This window comes from Alexandromys fortis, unplaced genomic scaffold (genome assembly GCF_014885135.2).
Source record: "Alexandromys fortis isolate MF-2015 unplaced genomic scaffold, M_Fortis_MF-2015_v1.1 scaffold_25, whole genome shotgun sequence".
NCBI classification, from domain to species: Eukaryota; Metazoa; Chordata; class Mammalia; order Rodentia; family Cricetidae; genus Alexandromys; species Alexandromys fortis.
In genome coordinates, this window is record NW_026067904.1 from 6120535 (window position 1) to 6139274 (window position 18740).

Sequence of the window (18740 nt, forward strand, 5' to 3'; positions counted from 1 at the left end):
CATTGTGTAAATGATTGCAGTGCTAAGACTTATAACATCAACTAACCCCATGTTAATAGTGTGCAAAGTATTTGAAGGTAGAGATCTTCCAATATTTGCTTAATAGACAGATATAAATAACTTTCAATTAAAAATTGAGTGTTGATATGCTAATGAATTTGACTCTGAAGATGAAGTTGCTTCCTCAACTTCAGCAGGATAAACATTTGCTAAAATAAGGACAATGAATTATAAAGTCCAAGGTGAATAAATTTTCATGGATCTCTTTAAGGTGAGCATCCACCCAACTTCATCTTGAAGGATCATCTCTTTGAAATTATTTGGGCGAATTTTAATGAGGTTTAAAAAATGTTGTGATTTTGAATTAAGTGTTTCCAGAAGGGACAGAGTTGTCAGTTTGGCTCTAAATTCTTAGTATAGTTCTCAAGTGGTTACAGGGGAAAAGATTCAGCTGCAATGCAGTTTTTAGGATATAAACCTCAGATTGATGGAGGTAATTGCTTGCTTGATTTGGTTGATATTCAGCCAAAATCTATGAGCTCACATTCATCGGTATTAACTATATTTACTATTACCCGGCTGGAATTTGAATCATTCAGTGTGTAGTCCTAATAATAATGCTATATGACTAGGGGCTGCTTCTTCAACATTATTTCCACCTAATTTATAATCAAGATGTTCAATTAATAATTTCAGCACTTTATGCAGTGTTAAGTCAGCTGAAAAATATGTGATTTTTCCACTTTTCATTTTTCACAATGCTGAGGAATGCATGATAATGAGACTAAATGGGGAGCCAAGAAAGCAACAACGGTTGGCAGAATAATGGGGAAGGAGCAGATTTTAAGAGAAGGGCTGAAGAGTTGATAGAGTTTTTTGTAAAATAAGTAGAGGCACAGACCTATTGCAAATATAAAGCAGTCATGTCTATAAAACTAAGTTAATCATTAAGGATTTCTTTCTAAATAAAACTAATGTGGAAATAGAACAGGGATGACCTCTGTTTCTGATCTCTCTGTAGCATCTTCTAGAGCAGTGGTTCTCAACCTGTGGGTCAAGACCCCCTAGATCTAACGAACTAGTCACTTGGGTTGCGTATCAGATATCCTGCACATCAGATACTTACATTCTGATTCACAACAATACCAAATTACTGTTATAAAGTAGCAATGAAGATAATTTTATGTATGGGGGCCACCACAATATGAGTAGCTGTATTGCAGGGTCCTAGAATTAGGAAAGATGAGAACCACTGTTCTAGAGAGTGACTAAGATTCTTCCAATGGCTTGGTCTTTACCAAATTTATCAGAAATATTATTTCCTCCCCTAGTCCCAAACAAGTGTTATTTTCTATACATCAGGATAATTAGCAAATATTAATTTGGGTTAATTTAATTCATTAACAATTTTTATCAATATTAACAAGGTATAAAAGTATTTCTCTTATTGCTAGCAGGTTGAAATGAAGAAACCTCTAGGAATAAAATAATGAGTGCTATTGACCCATCCCTGATTTCTTTTATATGTGGTATTTCTGTCATTGTTGAAGTTTTAGGTCCTTGGTAGGTAGCTACAGACATAATTCTGACAAAGCCAGGGTTAAAAAAATTACATTTAAGCTGTATTTTCAACCAGAGTAGACTGCAAAAACAACTTTCTGCATAGAGATAATATCTGTTCCAGAGACCTTTGATGAGTTTAGTTTGATTTAATTATGCAGACTACAGAGAACAGAAGGTTTAAGAGCTAAACCTACAAAAGGACTTGAAGGCTTTATGCCACACAAGCAGCATAATATCATCAGCCACAAAAACTAAAATACACATAGGCGTTAGCTAAAAAAGAAAGTACACTGGCCATGTGTACTTCTTTCAACTGTGGAATCAGCCAGCTGAAATGGCCCACATCCAACCTGCTAGTACTTGACACGGCATTAATACAGCAGGCTTTCTTTTATACTGTCTTTAGAACCTTCCCCTTGTTGCTTGCATGATTGATCAGGACTCCTAAGAGATTGTGTGGAAGGCTGCAGTAGTAGCTAAGGAAAGTCGTTCACAGACTGGCAAGCAGTATGAAACAAATCTCAGCCTGCCCCTAAGGGGGAATTAGGCCATTGAGAATATACTGGGAAGAGCTTGAATGAGACAGCCTATGGAAAAGAAGATTGATAATAATTATATAAAAATCATTAAATGAAAGTTTGTGTGGTACAACACAGTCAAGAGAATCAGTGCCTTCATCCAGGTTTTGTCTGCTCCTTGTTTCACTCAAGGAGCAAACAGAAGGCTACTTCATGATGATGAGTAAATTAGAGATAAAGTGTTTGGCACTTTATAGCTTAGCCCTTGCTTGGTGATATAGGAATTCCTTCCTTCCTTCCTTCCTTCCTTCCTTCCTTCCTTCCTTCCTTCCTTCCTTCCTTCCTTCCTTCTGGTCTAGGTTTGGAGTAGAGTTTGATTCAACAGGAATTTCTAAGGCATGGTTACTACTTAAAAAGATGAGAAAACACCTTAGAGAATTATATCTAAGCAGCAGAGCTAAACATTTCATTTATCTTTGTTTACAAAAAGAATTGTTTGAACTGTAGATGTTCTTTATTTGTTACATCTCTAGATAGGGAGAAGAAAGTTTTGGATAACATTTCACCAAATTCTCCACCAATTTCATACTGAACAAGCTGAGGCAGAGTCAGGTCTATGCAGTAATAGTTGAGTAGTGACATCTATTCTCCAGTGAAAGTACCCAGGTAGCACATGGCATTTAAACAAGCTGAGGAGAATTCTTGAGGATTTGAGGGGCTTTTGTGAGGGTTTTGTGTGAGTATTTCCTGGTGGAGCCTCATCAACTCCCCACATGAATGGCTTTTAACAGCTACCACAAGTATCTCCCAGCTAAGGGGACAGATGCTCCGTAAGTCAAGTGAAAGATATCCCTGGCTCCGTTGAAAACATTCTGGTGCTGCCCATAATAAAGTGAGTCTAAATTTCTGACAGAAAGGAAAAGTGATTTTTTTTCTTTGATTAGAAAACATAATGCTAATTTCTTTTTCCCTTTATGTGTAGAGGATGGAAGCACACATGTGGCAAAGCACATCGTTAGAAGTAACAGGAGAACTTAGATATTTGTCATATTCAACCATGCTTGAGATAAGATCTTCCAGTCATTGGGAATTTCACAATCAAAGGCAACTGCAGTCTCATATGTCCAATATGGAGCAACATTTCGGATTGTGTAGCCACCTCCACAAAACATCAGCAATGGCAAGTTAAAAGTTTTTACTACTTCCACACATTTAGGATGACCTTTGACAGGGAGATTGAAGCAGCCAAGCCTATCACCAGACAGAGAGTCTGCACCATACGACAGCACCGCAGCACTAGGCTGGTATATCTCCATCACTTTTGAGATTATAGGCTTATAAATCTGTCCATATGACCCATCATTTATATCATCTCTCAGGGGAAAATTGACAGTATAGTATTTTCCTTTTCCAGCACCATTATCCCTCAAGTCTCCTGTTTCAGGAAAGTATTTCCCATACTTATGGAATGTAGCCGTCATCACGCGATCTGTTGTATAAAAAGTTTCCTCAACACCGTCACCATGATGGATTTCTATGTCAATATACAAGACTCTCTGATGATATTTTAGTATTCGAGTATGGCAGGCACAATGTCATTAACATAGCAGAATCCTGATGCTTCTGACTTTTTGGCATGCTGTAATCCTCCAGCCCAGTTGACAGCCATATCAGTTTGTTGTTGCTTTAACTTCACAACTCATATAATGTTTACTTTGAGTATTTTGGACTGGATTTCAAACTGCATATTAGTCCATCAAACATGACAAACCAGAACATTCCAGAATATATGGAAAAGATAAAACAGCATTTTTTTTTGAAAAATTTTGAATGTTTCCACATGCACCTGGTGTTCGGATGCACATTGTTCCAGAAGATGCTGTTCATGAAGAAATTGGGGATGAGAATGGAGAAGACCCAGAAACAGGATTTCTATTGTGCATCAGACAAGTAGATAGCATGTGATGGAGAATTCTCAGATTCTGAGGATGAAGGCGAAGGAGTTTGTAGAAATGTTGCTGATTGCAAGAAGGAAGCAAAGAAAGCTAGGATTGAAGAGGACAAGAATGAGACAGAGGACAAAAAGACAGATAAGGAAGAAGACAGATCCAAGGACAGTAGTGGTGAGAAAACAGATACCAAAGGAGCCAAATCAGAACAAGTCAGCAATCCTTGAATTTGACTCTCCAACATAAGGATCCTCTTGAAAAGTGAGACAATACTGGACAAAGAAATTTTTGCTGTTTGAGGACTCCTGGCTTCATTTTATATTGTTTTGGTATGGACTGTACTTATTTTCCAAATGGCTTATTTTTGTTTTCCTTGGCAAGTTTTATTGTGCATTTTTCTATTTATGAAGCAAAATTTCTCTTTTTCCACCATGTTTTATGTGATTATATTTAAATTGATGTGTTATTATGTCAAAACATGGGATCTATTAAACAAACAAACAAACAAACAAAAAAAAAACAAAGCAAAAAGATCTCCTAATCACTGTTTCCTTAGGAGGCTATCTGACCTTAGAACATCTGGAGATTCTTCTGGCTCATTCTCTCATCTCTTGGGAAGAGCACAGTAGTATTTCAGGCCCTTGGGTTGTGGTGTCTTACTTTTAAGTTGGCTCTGGGAATTCAAACTAAGTTGATCACACTTGTATGGCAAGCACTTTATGCACAAAGTTTTCTGTCCAGCCCAATAAGAGTTTCTTAAAATACAACTCCGAAGACAGAAGGTTCCATTTATATAAACTCTATATGCCAATAGAAAGGTGTCTTCTAGCATGTTTAAGGTCAGTTTCCCTGAACAGTGTTTGTAACAGTCTGAGCAACAAGAGATTTTCCAACTCTGTCTTTGGAGCTTACCAAAAGTTTACCCTGTTTTCAGATCTCTTCACCAACATCACCAGTGCCTTAGATTAAATCTTGTACATTCAATCTTAGATTGTGCTTAAGTTTCCCGGAACTTTCTTGAATTGCAAATGCCACCAAGAGCAAAGACTTTAAGCCTTTATCAGCAACCAGGCCCCTGGTATCATTAGCAGACTGGGATCACATAGCCAACTAAGAGTAAAAAGTCAAAGAGGAAAAAAAGGAAGAGGAGGCAAATAGTAAGAACAGGTAGCTGAGGCTATGGGAATGACCTTTCAGGGCTGTGTAATTTTGCCTGCAGTAATTCTGACCTCTGAACGGACTACAGGGATAGGAGGTGTATCAGAGGTTGCAATTCTTTTCTCCCTATTGTCCTGAGTGACATTAAACACCACAAATATTTTTAATTAACTTCTTTCCTTCAACAAATAAAATACTTAACAATTGCTTATGAAATGCATGCCTTGATATACTTAAGGATTATTCAAGATTTTTTTTTATTTGAGATGACTTTCAAACACTTACTGTTTGTGTCAATCAAATGCAGATCCTTTCTTCATTACTGTGACAATATTAGTAATGAATATGTAAAAATTACAGAAAGATAAGGGAACAAAATGAGGGAAAGCTTACCACCTGAAAGTGAAGCAACACCCCATCTATAAGGAATCCTCAAGCAGATTTTAAGTAAGGTATGAAATCTTGCTTAGTCCTTCTTCCTTATTTGTTTCATAAAACACCATAGTTCATGAAGGTACCAGAAAAAAAAAAATGATGTATACTAAGGCAATCCAGATTACAATGTGGCCCCAAAAGCCTGCTCTATGTGCCACTCACCTAGGCTCATCCTTGCACATCACCCTATTAACATCTCATGTGTCACGTCGGTCCTCATGGCTACCACTCCCCAGAGGACATCTTTGTTAATCTCTGCCTCTTGAATTTTTCCTCTACATCAGTGCTACTCCTGCATACCCTCTTTTCATTTCATAGCATGGTGTGCTCTAATCATAGCACTAGGGAGGAAAAATGTCTCTCCAAAACAAAGGTCACTGGAGCTTGCTGACTAGCCAGTCTAATTGAATTGGTGTTCTACAATTTTATTGAAGAAATAAAAATAATGTGGAGAGTACCTGGCATGACACCCAGTGTTGCCCTTTGGCCCCCACATGCATTCATGCTCAAGGGTATACTTACTAAGAAACACAGGCACAAAATTTTACAGACATATGTACAAAATTTTGTTAGTAGTTCATAGTCACTGTAATAAATCTAAAACCTGCTTTTCATCCAGGAAGCTCTTTCTGGCTACCCTACAGGTCTGTGGCAAGCTATACTTAGGGTCCTTCCTGTCTACATTCCATGCTTGTCCATAGCATTTAACCTTCTTTTTAGTACATTTAACAAGTCTCTATTTAAAAATGTATTCATCTTAAACATTTTCTAGTTTTATAGTGTATCTCCCCATTAAGATGTGACTTAATTATCTAGTGTTAATCTTTAATACTCTGAATAAATGTTTAATGAAGAAATAAAATTATTGGTACATTTGGCATTTTAGACATTTTACTTTTAATCTGGAAAGGTAAGATAAGTGAACTCAGAAAATAGTTGTTAAAAAGAAAATGAGATCTAAAAGCTCTAAGAAGATTTGCTTACATGTGAATCTAACTCATTTGTTGGTTTCCATTTTTGGATAGAAATAACTCAGAATTATCACTATATTGGTGACTAAAATTGATTGTTTGAAATCCTAGATCTTACATATTAAATGTCTGTAGTCTGGGACAGAAAGGATGGGTATAAAACATGTCTTGGAATTGACATAAAAGTTTTTCCTTAGGTGATCAAGTCTTCATATTTTTGTCTTATTTGTTTTTTTTAAGATTTGATAAATTTAGAAAATATTTTATGTACATATTTTGCTTCTTTGTTTACTTCTTTCCTCAAATTTAAATGCCAGAGATATACTACATGTCTATTTCACTATTATAATGTCTAATTTTCTTCCTGTCACCCTGATTCACTCTAAATAAATTTTTCTTGTGGTAATGAAATAGCTTATGTCGAGATAATGTATCTTAGACAATGCAACAAACAATTTCTGTAAATTTTTACTGAGTCTAAAGTATTGAGCTATTAATAAAAACATTGTCTCTGATTGGCATGACCTCTTGAAAAGGGCAAGACCAAAGGCAATATTTGACATGGACCATCAAAGCCTACTAAACCAAATGGACAGGAATGACAGGATATTTCAAAATGAAAAGAAGCATAATTCTTTTGATTCAATAGTGCCACATGGTAGCCTTTCTCTTTTCTACTTATGAATGTTTTAGACTTTATAAAATTTATTTTATTATTTTTGCATGGATGAAAGTTTTCCCTGAATATGAGTGTGTATAATGCATGTGCACATGGTACCCATGGAGGCCAGAAGAAGATGTTAGTTCCCTTAAGAGTTGAGTTAACAATAGCTGTGAGCTAGAACTGGAACTTGGGTCCTCTGAAAGAACAATCAGTGCTTTTAACTGCTGAGCCATCTCTACAGCCCATGTATTAACATATTGAGAACATTCTTGTTGACATTAAAGTAACTGGCTCCCTTCCCAGAGTTCAGGAGGTGATTAGCAAGGCCTAGATAGCTTTTCTCACAGTTTCTCTGCTAGATCAGTTTCTGTTGAGAATATTCTTGGACAGCTATTGTCCTGATTAATATTTGAGAGAGAGAATACTACTAAATTCTATTTCCTTCATGTTATGGTAAAATAACTAGGTGTTTTTACCTATGGATTAATTGGAATGGTATAAGTACCAGCTAAGTCTGTTCTTGAAGACATTCACTATCTTCCTGCTGGACTCACAGAGGTTGTAACAAACTTCTCAATTCACTGACTCAGCAGATAAAAAAATTCCTCAGCAGGCATTTTGGAGCGTAGATAAGACCCTAGAACTCCCTGCCCCCTGCTCCCTCCTCAATTTCAAAGCAAGGGAGCCTTTCTGTACAGCTATTGGTCTTCTGGTATGGGCACCTCTTGATAGGACACAGTTATTATCTCACACGTAAGGGTTTGTCTTGGGACAAAGATGCAAAACCTCATGGTTTCTTCCATCTCAGTTTCTAACATCTTCCTGATTTGAATCCCAGGAATGTCAACAAACAGTTATGCATCAGATGTCTTTGACTTGGCTATTATCAGCCCAAAGAAAGTAAAGATGGATGCCAAATGTAGAGTTAGATACTCAGGGGCACATAAAGTGAATGACACTTTGTTTTCTCACTTGGGTTCCTTTTGTATGGGATTGGATGCTGTTCAATTATATTTGTATTCCAGATAAATTTTAAGGCTAGTCAGAGGCTGAATGAAGGATATAAATGCTTTTCTTTTCAGGGCTGGAGCCTGAATATGGATTAATATAAAAGTTAAAATAAAAATTTTTATAAGACCAAGTACTTCTCCAAAGACTATAGAAAAAGATCAGGTCTTATTTGATACTTAGCAAGTGCTGTAGAACTCAGTCTATCTCAAACTGTGCCTTTGTGTCTAAAAACGTCAAGATACAAATTACCTCTGACTTACCTTTATGAGACCCATGGGTATTTATCCCAGGCTGGAATGTGTGGTCTTTTATTTGCAGGAACATCTTTAAGAAGAGAGACAAAGTGAAAATGTAAAAATAGAGCTTCAAAGCCTAAATAGCAAAGCAAACAGAAAGTCATTTGATTTGGCCACTGCTGTATCTTACGGATCAGGCTATTGATCTATCACACACAGATTAACTCCAATGCTCCGCTGCTCATTGTCTGAGATAATCTTGTATTTGCTTGTACCACTCCACCTGCCTTCTTGGATAACAATGCCCAGGAAATGAGGGAGGCTGTGGCCAAGCCCTGGATAAAGAGAAGCATCACTCTTTGTTTCTCAACCCTCACCGTCCTCATTGCCTTTTTCCCATCCGTCTTTCATTTCTGTGTTTGCCAAAGAAAAGAATTAATAGAGGGGAGGTTTTAGGTCTGAGGCAGATTTCAGCGTCCGTGTTATTTTTTTTTCCTCAACCTATTCTCAGATAAGTGGCAGGTTACTTAGAAACTATCTATATGCTAAGTTACTGTTTTGGTAAAGACTTACTGAGGATGAGGATTAATATTTGGTAACTGCTGGAAAGCAGGTATCTTATGTATCCTCCCTTCATAAGCTCTTTAAGGCTGTGGATTCCCATCTTGGGAATGAATAACACTTTGAAATGACCGGGGCAATAACTCATACTCTGATGAACACAGCTGGAATTCTTCACTGTGTGACTCTAGCTATTTCCAGTATCATTTTTTTTGTGCCTATAGAAGGGACTCACTGCGCACAATATTTAGGAAGAGACTTTCTCACTGTTTCAACATATTCCAATAATCCCTATCATGTTCTCATATCATCATTATACATGAAATACCATCACATTCTTGTTATCTACACCCCCTTTCCTTAGCAGGCCACTAACTGCCATTTCTGCTAGTCTAAAAAGAAGAGTCATGTGAGTAAGCACATACAATTTGTATGTTATAAATGTAGTGTTGACATCTACACGTGGCAATGTTCAGAGAAGCAGCTATCAGGGAATCACCCTATGGGGATTATTGAAGCAGTATTGTAGAATATTTCTCAATATGGAAATATTTACCCATTGAGATTTTTTTAACTAGATGGATAATCTTTGGTTCCCTGGGTAATATGGATACTCACGGCATTTTTTAAACAATTCTGTGCTATGACACTTGGCAAATCTCACCATTCCAGAAAATTAGGAAATCATAGATCTGAGTGGGTGGGTCTATGTGGCTCAACAAACTTAGTGGGAAGCCCCATAAGTAAGCTGGACAAGACAAAGAAAATGCTTTCTTTTTCTTTAAAGTTTATTCAAAACAGCAAACAGTCTTCAAGCTCACTGTGGTGGCTGACCAAGTCCACGACCAAAGCCTCCTCTAAACTGGAACTCGGTGCTGCACCAGGGGGCACAGCACTCCTTCTGTAGGCGTCTGTCCTCCTCCCCATTGTGAATCTTGCCGGGCACTCACCCTCTGGCCAAGACCTGCCCGTTTCGGGACGGCTAAGGCCCAGGGTGGCAGGCACGATCTCGGGAGGTAGGTGGAGATAATCGCGGAGATACTGGTTGCCCTCATTAGTAAGGTACCAATAGAAGTATCTCCAGGCAAACTGCTCCTTCACATAGCCTTGAGAGACTTCAGAGACTGCGTGGCCTTCATGACATGAAGGATGGGCACCTTCCTGTCTGCCAGCTGGGGGTTTGGGCATATGGACATCCTTGGCAACCATCACTCCTTCCTTAAAAAGGAGCTCATAGATGGCAATGCGGTTCTTCTTGGGCATCAACATCGTTGCGGTTTCAGGGTCCAGGACGGAGGCTGAAAAAGACAAATGCTTGAAAGATAAAGGAAACAGCTGTGTCTTTGAATTTGCCTACCTTCAGGGGCCATGCTTGTTTCTTTTACCTGTGGACATTAGGCTCCAGGTTCTTTGGCTGTTAATCACAAACCTGCTGTGTGATTCCCCAGGGTGTTTGGGACTTTGGTTTTGGTCTAAGGATGCATCATTTCTTCCTCTGGTAATAGGGATGGTAGTGTTTTCGATTAAGAAAACGCTGGTTTAGTCATTTTTCCACCCTGTAGACATCCACTATGGGATTATGCAGCGGCTGATCCTGTAAAACAATTTCATAACAGTTCCGTTAAAACTGTGTATCATATTGCTTCTGATTATATTCAGAATGCTGTTGAACATCATTTGAAGCGTCATAGATTAGAATCATTGCTATTTGGAAAAAAATTTAAAATTAAACTCAACTGGGAACTTAAAGTTCGTAAAGCGAGGACTGGACCAGCATTCTTTTCAACCCACTTTCCCTTTCTTTTAGAGCATACATAATATCCTCAAATTCTAAAAAGCTTGAAAAACACAAATCAAGGCACTTGCTATTCCAAAACTCTATTATATCGTAACACCTTGGAAAACTTGGGTTTGTTCTGCGGTGTTTCTGGATAAAGGAAACGTGTTCTTATGTCACAGGAAAACTGATCCATCACTTTCTGCCTGGTGTGCTCTTTTCTCAGACTGCAAAGAAAGCTGTTTGCCATAGAACAGTCCACAGCAATCTTAGGCTTTCGTGACTCTGCCTAGTCACCTTAGGTTATAAGTGACCTTCGGACTTGAGTACAATGGCATACTCCTGTAATGTCATCGATGCAGTGCTTGACTCTGCATGACCTGAATTTGAGCACAGCTTGTGTTGCATAGGAATGTATGTCTCAGAAATAATACTATAACAAGATGTCTTTTGGTGTGTGTGTTGGTGATTGTGTGTGTGTGTGTGTGACCTGAATTCAACCCTTAGGATTAAAATGAAGTAGCAAAACAAAGCAACGTGATTTAAAATAAAGGAACAGATATAAGGAATGCTTTCTTTTTCCCAGTTCTGTTGGTACTTAATTGGCACATCACTGTTGATTTCTTAATTGTGTACATTTTTTAATGCAAGTGATTCCTTTATCTGTCTATGTTATGAACATTAACCTCTTTCCATACTCTAGAAATAGGGAGCCAAAGTTGATGCCACAAAGAGTTTGTATGCTAAATTATGGCATACTTTTAGACGTAAAGAAGAAGAGTGGAGGGCAGTTTGGTCACTAGATTGTGGTTGTTTTTCTTGGCTCTATTGGGTGGTTGCATGGCCATTTATCCACAGGTATTCTCTTACATAGGAATTAAAAGCAGACATGTAGATCAGGGGAGAGGAGAAGATTCTGTATAGAGATAGAGAATTAAAGAAAGATTCTGAAGTGTTTGTTTTATAAGAAAAGAATGAACAATTTAAGAGGAAAAAAGGACAGATGATAAAATGAGGCATGAGAGAGATTTTCAGATGTGTATGATTATGTGTGCTGGAAAGTTTATCATTTAAAATGTTTAATTTGCTCTTATTTAATTGAAATAATAAATCATTGCAGAGTTACATGTGCATCTGTGCATGTCTGTGTGTGTGTTTGTGTGTGTGTATGTGAATAAGATTTGGTGGAAGGGGCCTGGTAAATTTAGTTGCATCATTTAAAAGATTATTTTTGTTTCTGCATAAACTATTAGCAAATTGTTGATAGAAAGGAACAGTGAAGTTGGACAGGAAGCAGTTTCCTTAGTTGACTTGGTGATGTGGAGGAGGAAGGAACAGGGAGAGAATGATTCATCGGTGGCTTTAGTCCACAGACTAGGTAGCAGCACTTCATACTCAGTATACAGCCTGAAGGAAACATAAGCAAAAACATCAAAAATTGTTGATATGGAAGTAAGATTCAAGAATTCTGAATTTCATATATTGTTTCTGAGGGCCTCACATGTATTCAAGAGATGTTTCATATGTGTTGAACATTTGAGTTTGATAGGACAGAATATACATATGGTATGTCGTCATTAAAATGTAGCACTATTTCACTTTAACTCACAGAAAGTAGTACAATAAATACTACTGAGAACTATTTGAGGTAGGAATAATGTTTAAATTCGTTGATTAAATCATCATCTAGAAACAGACTGTATATATATAAAAAAGTCAAACCTAACCTAGGGCATACTAAGAATAAATGATTGAGTGTCATGTTCTTTGTTTATTTTTTTTTTTCAACTTAATACAAATTTGAGTAATCTGGAAAGAGGGGAATTCAGAAAATGTCTCCCTCAGATTGGTTTGTGATCATGTGCTTAAGAGCATTTTCTTGATTACTTATTGATATGGGTGGGTCAATGTGGGCAGTAAAATCTCTGAGAGGGTGGTTCTGGGCTGCATAGGGAAAGACAGCTGAGCAAGTGAGGGGAAAAAAAGCCAGTAATCAATCTCCCTCCCTGGTCTCTGCTTCAGTATCTGTCTCCTGGTTCTTGCTGTGAGTTCCTGCCTTGGCTTCATCTCCTGATAGACTTTATGCTGACATAAGCCCTTTTTGGCCAGTATTTCATAAAAGTAACAGAAAGAAAGCTGGCATATTGAGCAAAACAAAAGGAAGAAGTTAAAGATACGTAAGAACTATTATCTAGTATAAGAGAGAAAAATATTCATTGAGAACTTATAGAAATATATGTTATAAAGGAATGTGGTCATTAGAATGTAGTACTAGTTAAGTACATGTTAATATAGTAAAGTCTTTTCAGTGAGGACCAATACTAGTGCCTCATAGTCAAACCAGAGATAAGCTATGGCTGAAAGAGATGTCTGTAGAATGGGGGAGATTTCTGTCAGTGATAATGAGTATAGCGAGAATGGCCACTAAGAACAGCTTCTATTGGAAGGGCCAGAGAAATAGTAGAGGATGAAAACCCAGTGATGTAAAAAATTATTTTTACAATGCTGATGACTTTAAGGAAGTCTTTATCATTAAGGAAATGATGACGTGTTGAAGAACAATTGAATATTAGATATGGGTGCTGGAGAACTTTCACAGTCAATGCACAGCTCTGAATATAAGAATGGTGATGAGAATTCATAGTCAGATGTAAGGCACTATGTGAGCTAGATGAAGGAAACAAAAGAAAGACAATATAGGCAGTGGTATGCTAGATTAGAAGATGATAAGTATGGGCATTATTCTGTCTGTTTTTCTATTGAAATTGAACTAATGTAATGATCTGTGATTGGCAGACTGAATAATGGGATTTTGTACTTCATAAGAAAGAAGCATATATTACCACAATATTATTTTTTGCTAATAAATATAATTGACATTCTCCGTGAGTAGTGACCCTCTCTAGCCACATCTAGCTCTAAGGCATGGAGGAAACAGGTTTCACAGAGTCTGGGCATCTTGTGGAAGTTTGATCGGTAAGAGGCAATTGTGGAGGGAATTTTTAGGTATGTACTTGTATGGTAGAATTATGAAAACTACGCAGAGACGGGAAGGAAAAGAAGAGGTGGCTGTGCTGCAGAGACTGGGGAGACTGCAGAACTGACTAATGGAATGTGGGTGGCAAGAGGATGCAATCTAAGAAGAAATGCTGGATTTGATATTTCAGTAGCCCTGCTGATGACAGCGTCAGGATTTTACAGGACTAGGTCACCCCATATGAAGCTAAGATCATCCCATATGAGAAGTAATCTTTAAGATATCACTTTATTTAATCAGCTTACCTGAGAAATTCTAAAGTTAAAGGTGACCTATGTAAGTAGTCAGCTGGGACAGTTCCTGAGGTAATTGGCTTATTGATTGCTTTTGCATTATTTCATGACATTTTTTCTATAATTTCTGCTTTTTTTACTTAGTTTTATATAATTATACTGTGGTTTAATCTCAAAAACACAAACATCTCTTACTTTAAAGTGGTCTTAAAGTAGCCAAAAAATGCTTAGTTTATGTGAGAAAAATAGTAACTAGAAATAGCAAGAAAGTACTTGTAATTACCCTTAACAGTAATAAATGAGTGCAGGAACAAGTGAATAGACATTATTACCATTTTAAAAATGAAAAAAAGCTGTATGAATTTTAATGCATTTATTTATGTACAGAATAACTCAAACCTCAAAGATAAATTACTCCAGATTACATGGCTTATTAGTGAACTAAATGAGGCTAGATCCAAATACTATGTCCAATTCAGTTTCTATAGAAGCTCCTTCATTGCATGGTCTGCAGCATCAAATGTAGATAAAGGAGCAGAAATAGCGTATAAATTGAAACTTTGGTGTTGATTAAATAAACCACGTGTCAACAGAAAGAAATGCAAGTTTTCCTCAATATTTTAAATTGTATCTATTCCTATTTATCTACCTTCACAACAGAAATGCATTAAAGCCATCTTAAAAGTTCCTGTTTTTCTAAGAGAATTAGTGACTAGGGAATTCTTAAGATTAATCACAGTGTTATTTCCCACAAGGTGGTGAGGACATGGACGTCTCAGATGGAGTTGTTAGAGAACATTGGGAGAAGTGGGTACATAGCATGAAGTGAGGGAGAGAGGCAGAGTGGTATAGTTTACACATTCAGTACCTAGAAGATTTCACTAGTGTTTCTGATTTCCATCCCATATTCTTGGGGGTCTGTGTGGTTTTATTAGACAATATAAGACTGGTTAAAACAGGAGTACCAATCTGTGGTAAACACCAGAATATCTTTCTGCAGTTAATTCCAAAGACTGTATCAAAGCTGATTCTGAGAACATACCCATCACTTGCAGACTTTTTGTACAGTGTTATCGCCAACAGATAGGTCAGTCTTGATCATTTTGATTTTTTTTTTAAATTTAAAAGATGTAAGAAATCACCTGTGCCATTCCTTTCTTTCTTAGATTAAGATTTACCAAGCATACAGTAAACTATGAAATTCAAAGGACTAATCAGCTGTAGCAAAAAATGCATAGTTATGAATTTATAAGGAAGTCATAGTACTGAACTCAAGCTGACAAAACAAAGAAATACAATTAAATGTAAGGTTAAAAATAATGATCCTGTGAAACTACATTATTCAACATGGTTTGTACTAGGGTGTTTGGATTTCAGATTTGGCAATTTCAAGGCACAGTTAGGTATAACAACAATAGGTCTCTTTCTAAGACCAAGAGCATTGGGCTTCATAGGAAGTCAGTATTCTAAAGTCATTTAGATAATCTACACATTTTTTGCTATGCATTTCAAAGTGTAAGGTATTTCATTTTTGTGTTATGTTAATATAAACGCTCACACTTTGAAGCATTTCAGATTTTATATTTATTGGATAATGTAGTTACATACTGTAATATCTTTGCTAGAAAATTTTTGCAGTTGTCATTCTCAAGTGTGTAAGAGGGATGAATTGTCAATCTATCACCAATTTTTTCTTCTTTCATTTCATTTCAAAAACCTCATAGATGTCTAAGAAAACAAATACTAAATAAGTATTATTTTTTTCTGATATCCTCCATATCCCAGAGATAGCCTCTTACAGAATAAAGTGTTCTAATAAGTTGAACACTGTAAGTAGAAACTGCCCATTCATTTCCTGACCACTTAGACCAGAATAATAATAAGCTCTGGGACCATTGGGTGGTTGTCACGCTCACTACCTCAGTTCTGGGAAGCAGTTGTCCCATGTTATCACCAAGTAATATGCAGCATGCTGTCCTCAAACCCCATTCAAGTGCTTTGCCTCCTGAAAGAGCCAGAGCTGTTCATGTTGTCTGTACAAACTAGGAAGCTGTCTCTCAAAGAAGTCACACAAGTCATGTTGACTAATGTTGGGTCAGCAAGCCTTCTCTTAAAGGAGTCATGTCTCTACTCACCACCATCAAACAGAGCCAACCTGAAAAAAAGATGTGGCTACCAAGAAGCTGCGCTTGATTCCCATTTTTGTTACTCTAGAAGCCCTCCTTTTTAAATTTTTTTTTTTATGGTCTTACTTGGATCCATGGCCCAGATGGTGAGCACCGTTATGTAAAAAGAGACTGTAACATCAGAATACCATTGATGTAGTCATAATTTCTAGTGCTTAAAGTGCAAATTGTATACAATATTAAACATGACCCTAAAATATCTAAAATTTAACTTAAATGGTAAAATATTCATAGAAATAATAATTACAATTAGTAAAATTAATAAGTATTGAAAGTACCTAATAAGCATTTTAAACCTCACATCTGAAATGATGATCTTCACGCATATTTGCAATGCACATGAAATGGTGCAAATTACAGTTAAATTAGTCTTAAACATTTTTATTGCTAGCATATTTCATAGTGATTATTCACTTTAAAATCACTATTTTTAAATAACGTAGTCATTACTCAGGGAGTACAGTGTTTTTTTTTTTTTCTTAACATCCTCAGTACCAGAGAGGATTAACCAAGCAAGCCAAAAATGGGTTTTATCAAAGGAGAGCAACCAAGTTACAATCAATAGAATATAATGTTCTAAGCTTCCGTAATTCATTCTTAATAGCTTTCCTATACAAATTTGTCCCTTTGGATAAAACAAAATTGTCATTCAGACTTAATCCATTTATATCTTATATGAACATTAAAGTCATCTCAGTAACAAGGTACTTCATTTCTGATGTTGCATGAGAAAGAACAATCTATCTTTACAGTTACCTAAGTGACACATTTCTGCTTTGCATCTGGATATTCCATAATTACAAAGTTCAAAGATACCATAAATAGTCTCAAAGGAACTTCTAAATTCCTCTTTGAACCAGAGTAGCTTGTTTGACATAATTGTTTGTAAATGTTCAACTTTGTCAATCAATTCTTTTTAAAGGGATGAGGAGGTGGAACACAGAAGAGATGTGTAATGTCTTCCAGGAACTAAAGTCTATGAACTAGCTCATGTTTAGCCAACATGAACTAAATCCCAGTACTGCAGTTCTAGGCTCATCAAAAGCCAATCCCTTATCTAAACTATAGAAAAGGATGACAAAAATGGATCTTCTTGAATCATGACATGCAGTGACTATTAGTGGGTATGAGCCTGTCAAACAGAATCATGAGAAGAAACAAATCACAGCAATCATTTCCTCTAAGAGTTCTATATCAGCATGTCCATCCTCTGCCTGGCATTTAGGATAGATCCCCACACCCTGAAAAACTGTAAGGTTCTATGGGTAGTTCACTAAATCACATGTAAATTAAGAAGCATTTTTTTTTAAAAAACAGGCACATGTGTTACCCACAGCATATGAATTGAGATCTGTATAAAGTAGTATCATATAAAGCAGTAAGTAGTATAAGATGCCCATAGGATGTAAATGCCAAAATTAATTTTCTACTATCAATAAAATCTAAGAAAATTGCAATATCCCCAGTCTTTAAAATGCCATGTTATGTAGGTCTCTGCATGCACACACACACACACACACACACACACTACACTAATAAATATGCTAATATGAATAGCAGAAAGTTCTTGAGGCCTCAGTTCTGGACAAAGAACTACAAGCAAAAAGGAATTGCTAAGAGTAGGAAAATAGTCTTCCCCAAGGAAGGGCATACCAACTGGTTATCCAAATCCAAATGGTTATCTCTAAAAACATAATACAAGAAACATTAGAGGGACTATGCACGTTGTATCTAGGAGCAAACACACACAAACACACAACAATATATATGTGAAAAATTAAAGAAAAAAGAGACCATGAATTTGAAAAAGAGCAAGAAACGATGTTTGAGTTTGAATAGATTAAAGGGAAGGAGGAAATTATGTTATTGTAATCTAAAACTATTTTTTAATTAATTAATTTATTTATTAAAGATTTCTGTCTCTTTCCCACCATCGCCTCCCCTTTCCCTCCCCCTCCCCCAATCAAGTCCCCCTCCCTCATCAGCCCAAAGAGCAATCAGGGTTCCCTGCCCTGTGGGAAGTCCAAGGACCACCCACCTCCATCCAGGTCTAGTAAGGTGAGCATCCACCAAACTGCCTAGTCTCCCACGAAACCAATAGGTCCAGTAGGATCAAAAACCCATTGCCATAACTCCAGCAGCACAGACAGTAAGGGCCTCATTGAATAAATGGGACCTCCTGATACTGAGAAGCTTCTGTAAAGCAAAGGATACTGTTGCTGAGACAGAAAAGCAACCCACTGACTGGGAGAAGATCTTCACCAACCCCGCAACTGACAAAGGTCTGATCTCCAAAATATATAAAGAACTCAAGAAACTAGACCGTAAAAGGCTAATCAACCCAATTATAAAATGGGGCACTGAGTTGAACAGAGATCTCTCAACAGAAGAAGTTCAAATGGCCAAAAGACACCTAAGGTTATGCTCAACTTCCTTAGAGA

At 36.9% G+C, this 18740-nt stretch overlaps 1 protein-coding gene and 1 pseudogene across 1 annotated transcript; both read right to left on the reverse strand.

The window, feature by feature from the left end:
* Nucleotides 1-3115: 3115 nt before the first annotated feature.
* Nucleotides 3116-3646, reverse strand: LOC126497054 (histone deacetylase 2-like). The gene has a single exon (XM_050134841.1). It carries the CDS (start codon nucleotides 3560-3562, stop codon nucleotides 3116-3118), a length of 447 nt encoding a protein of 148 aa, XP_049990798.1. The 5' UTR covers nucleotides 3563-3646.
* A 6237-nt stretch (nucleotides 3647-9883) lies between these two features.
* On the reverse strand, nucleotides 9884-10335 carry LOC126497164 (40S ribosomal protein S10-like; annotated as a pseudogene).
* Between the last annotated feature and the right edge of the window lie 8405 nt (nucleotides 10336-18740).

Coding starts and splice junctions, on each gene's coding strand:
- LOC126497054 (XM_050134841.1), bottom strand. CDS start 3,562: ATGACGGCTACATTCCATAAGTATGGGAAATACTTTCCTGAAACAGGA.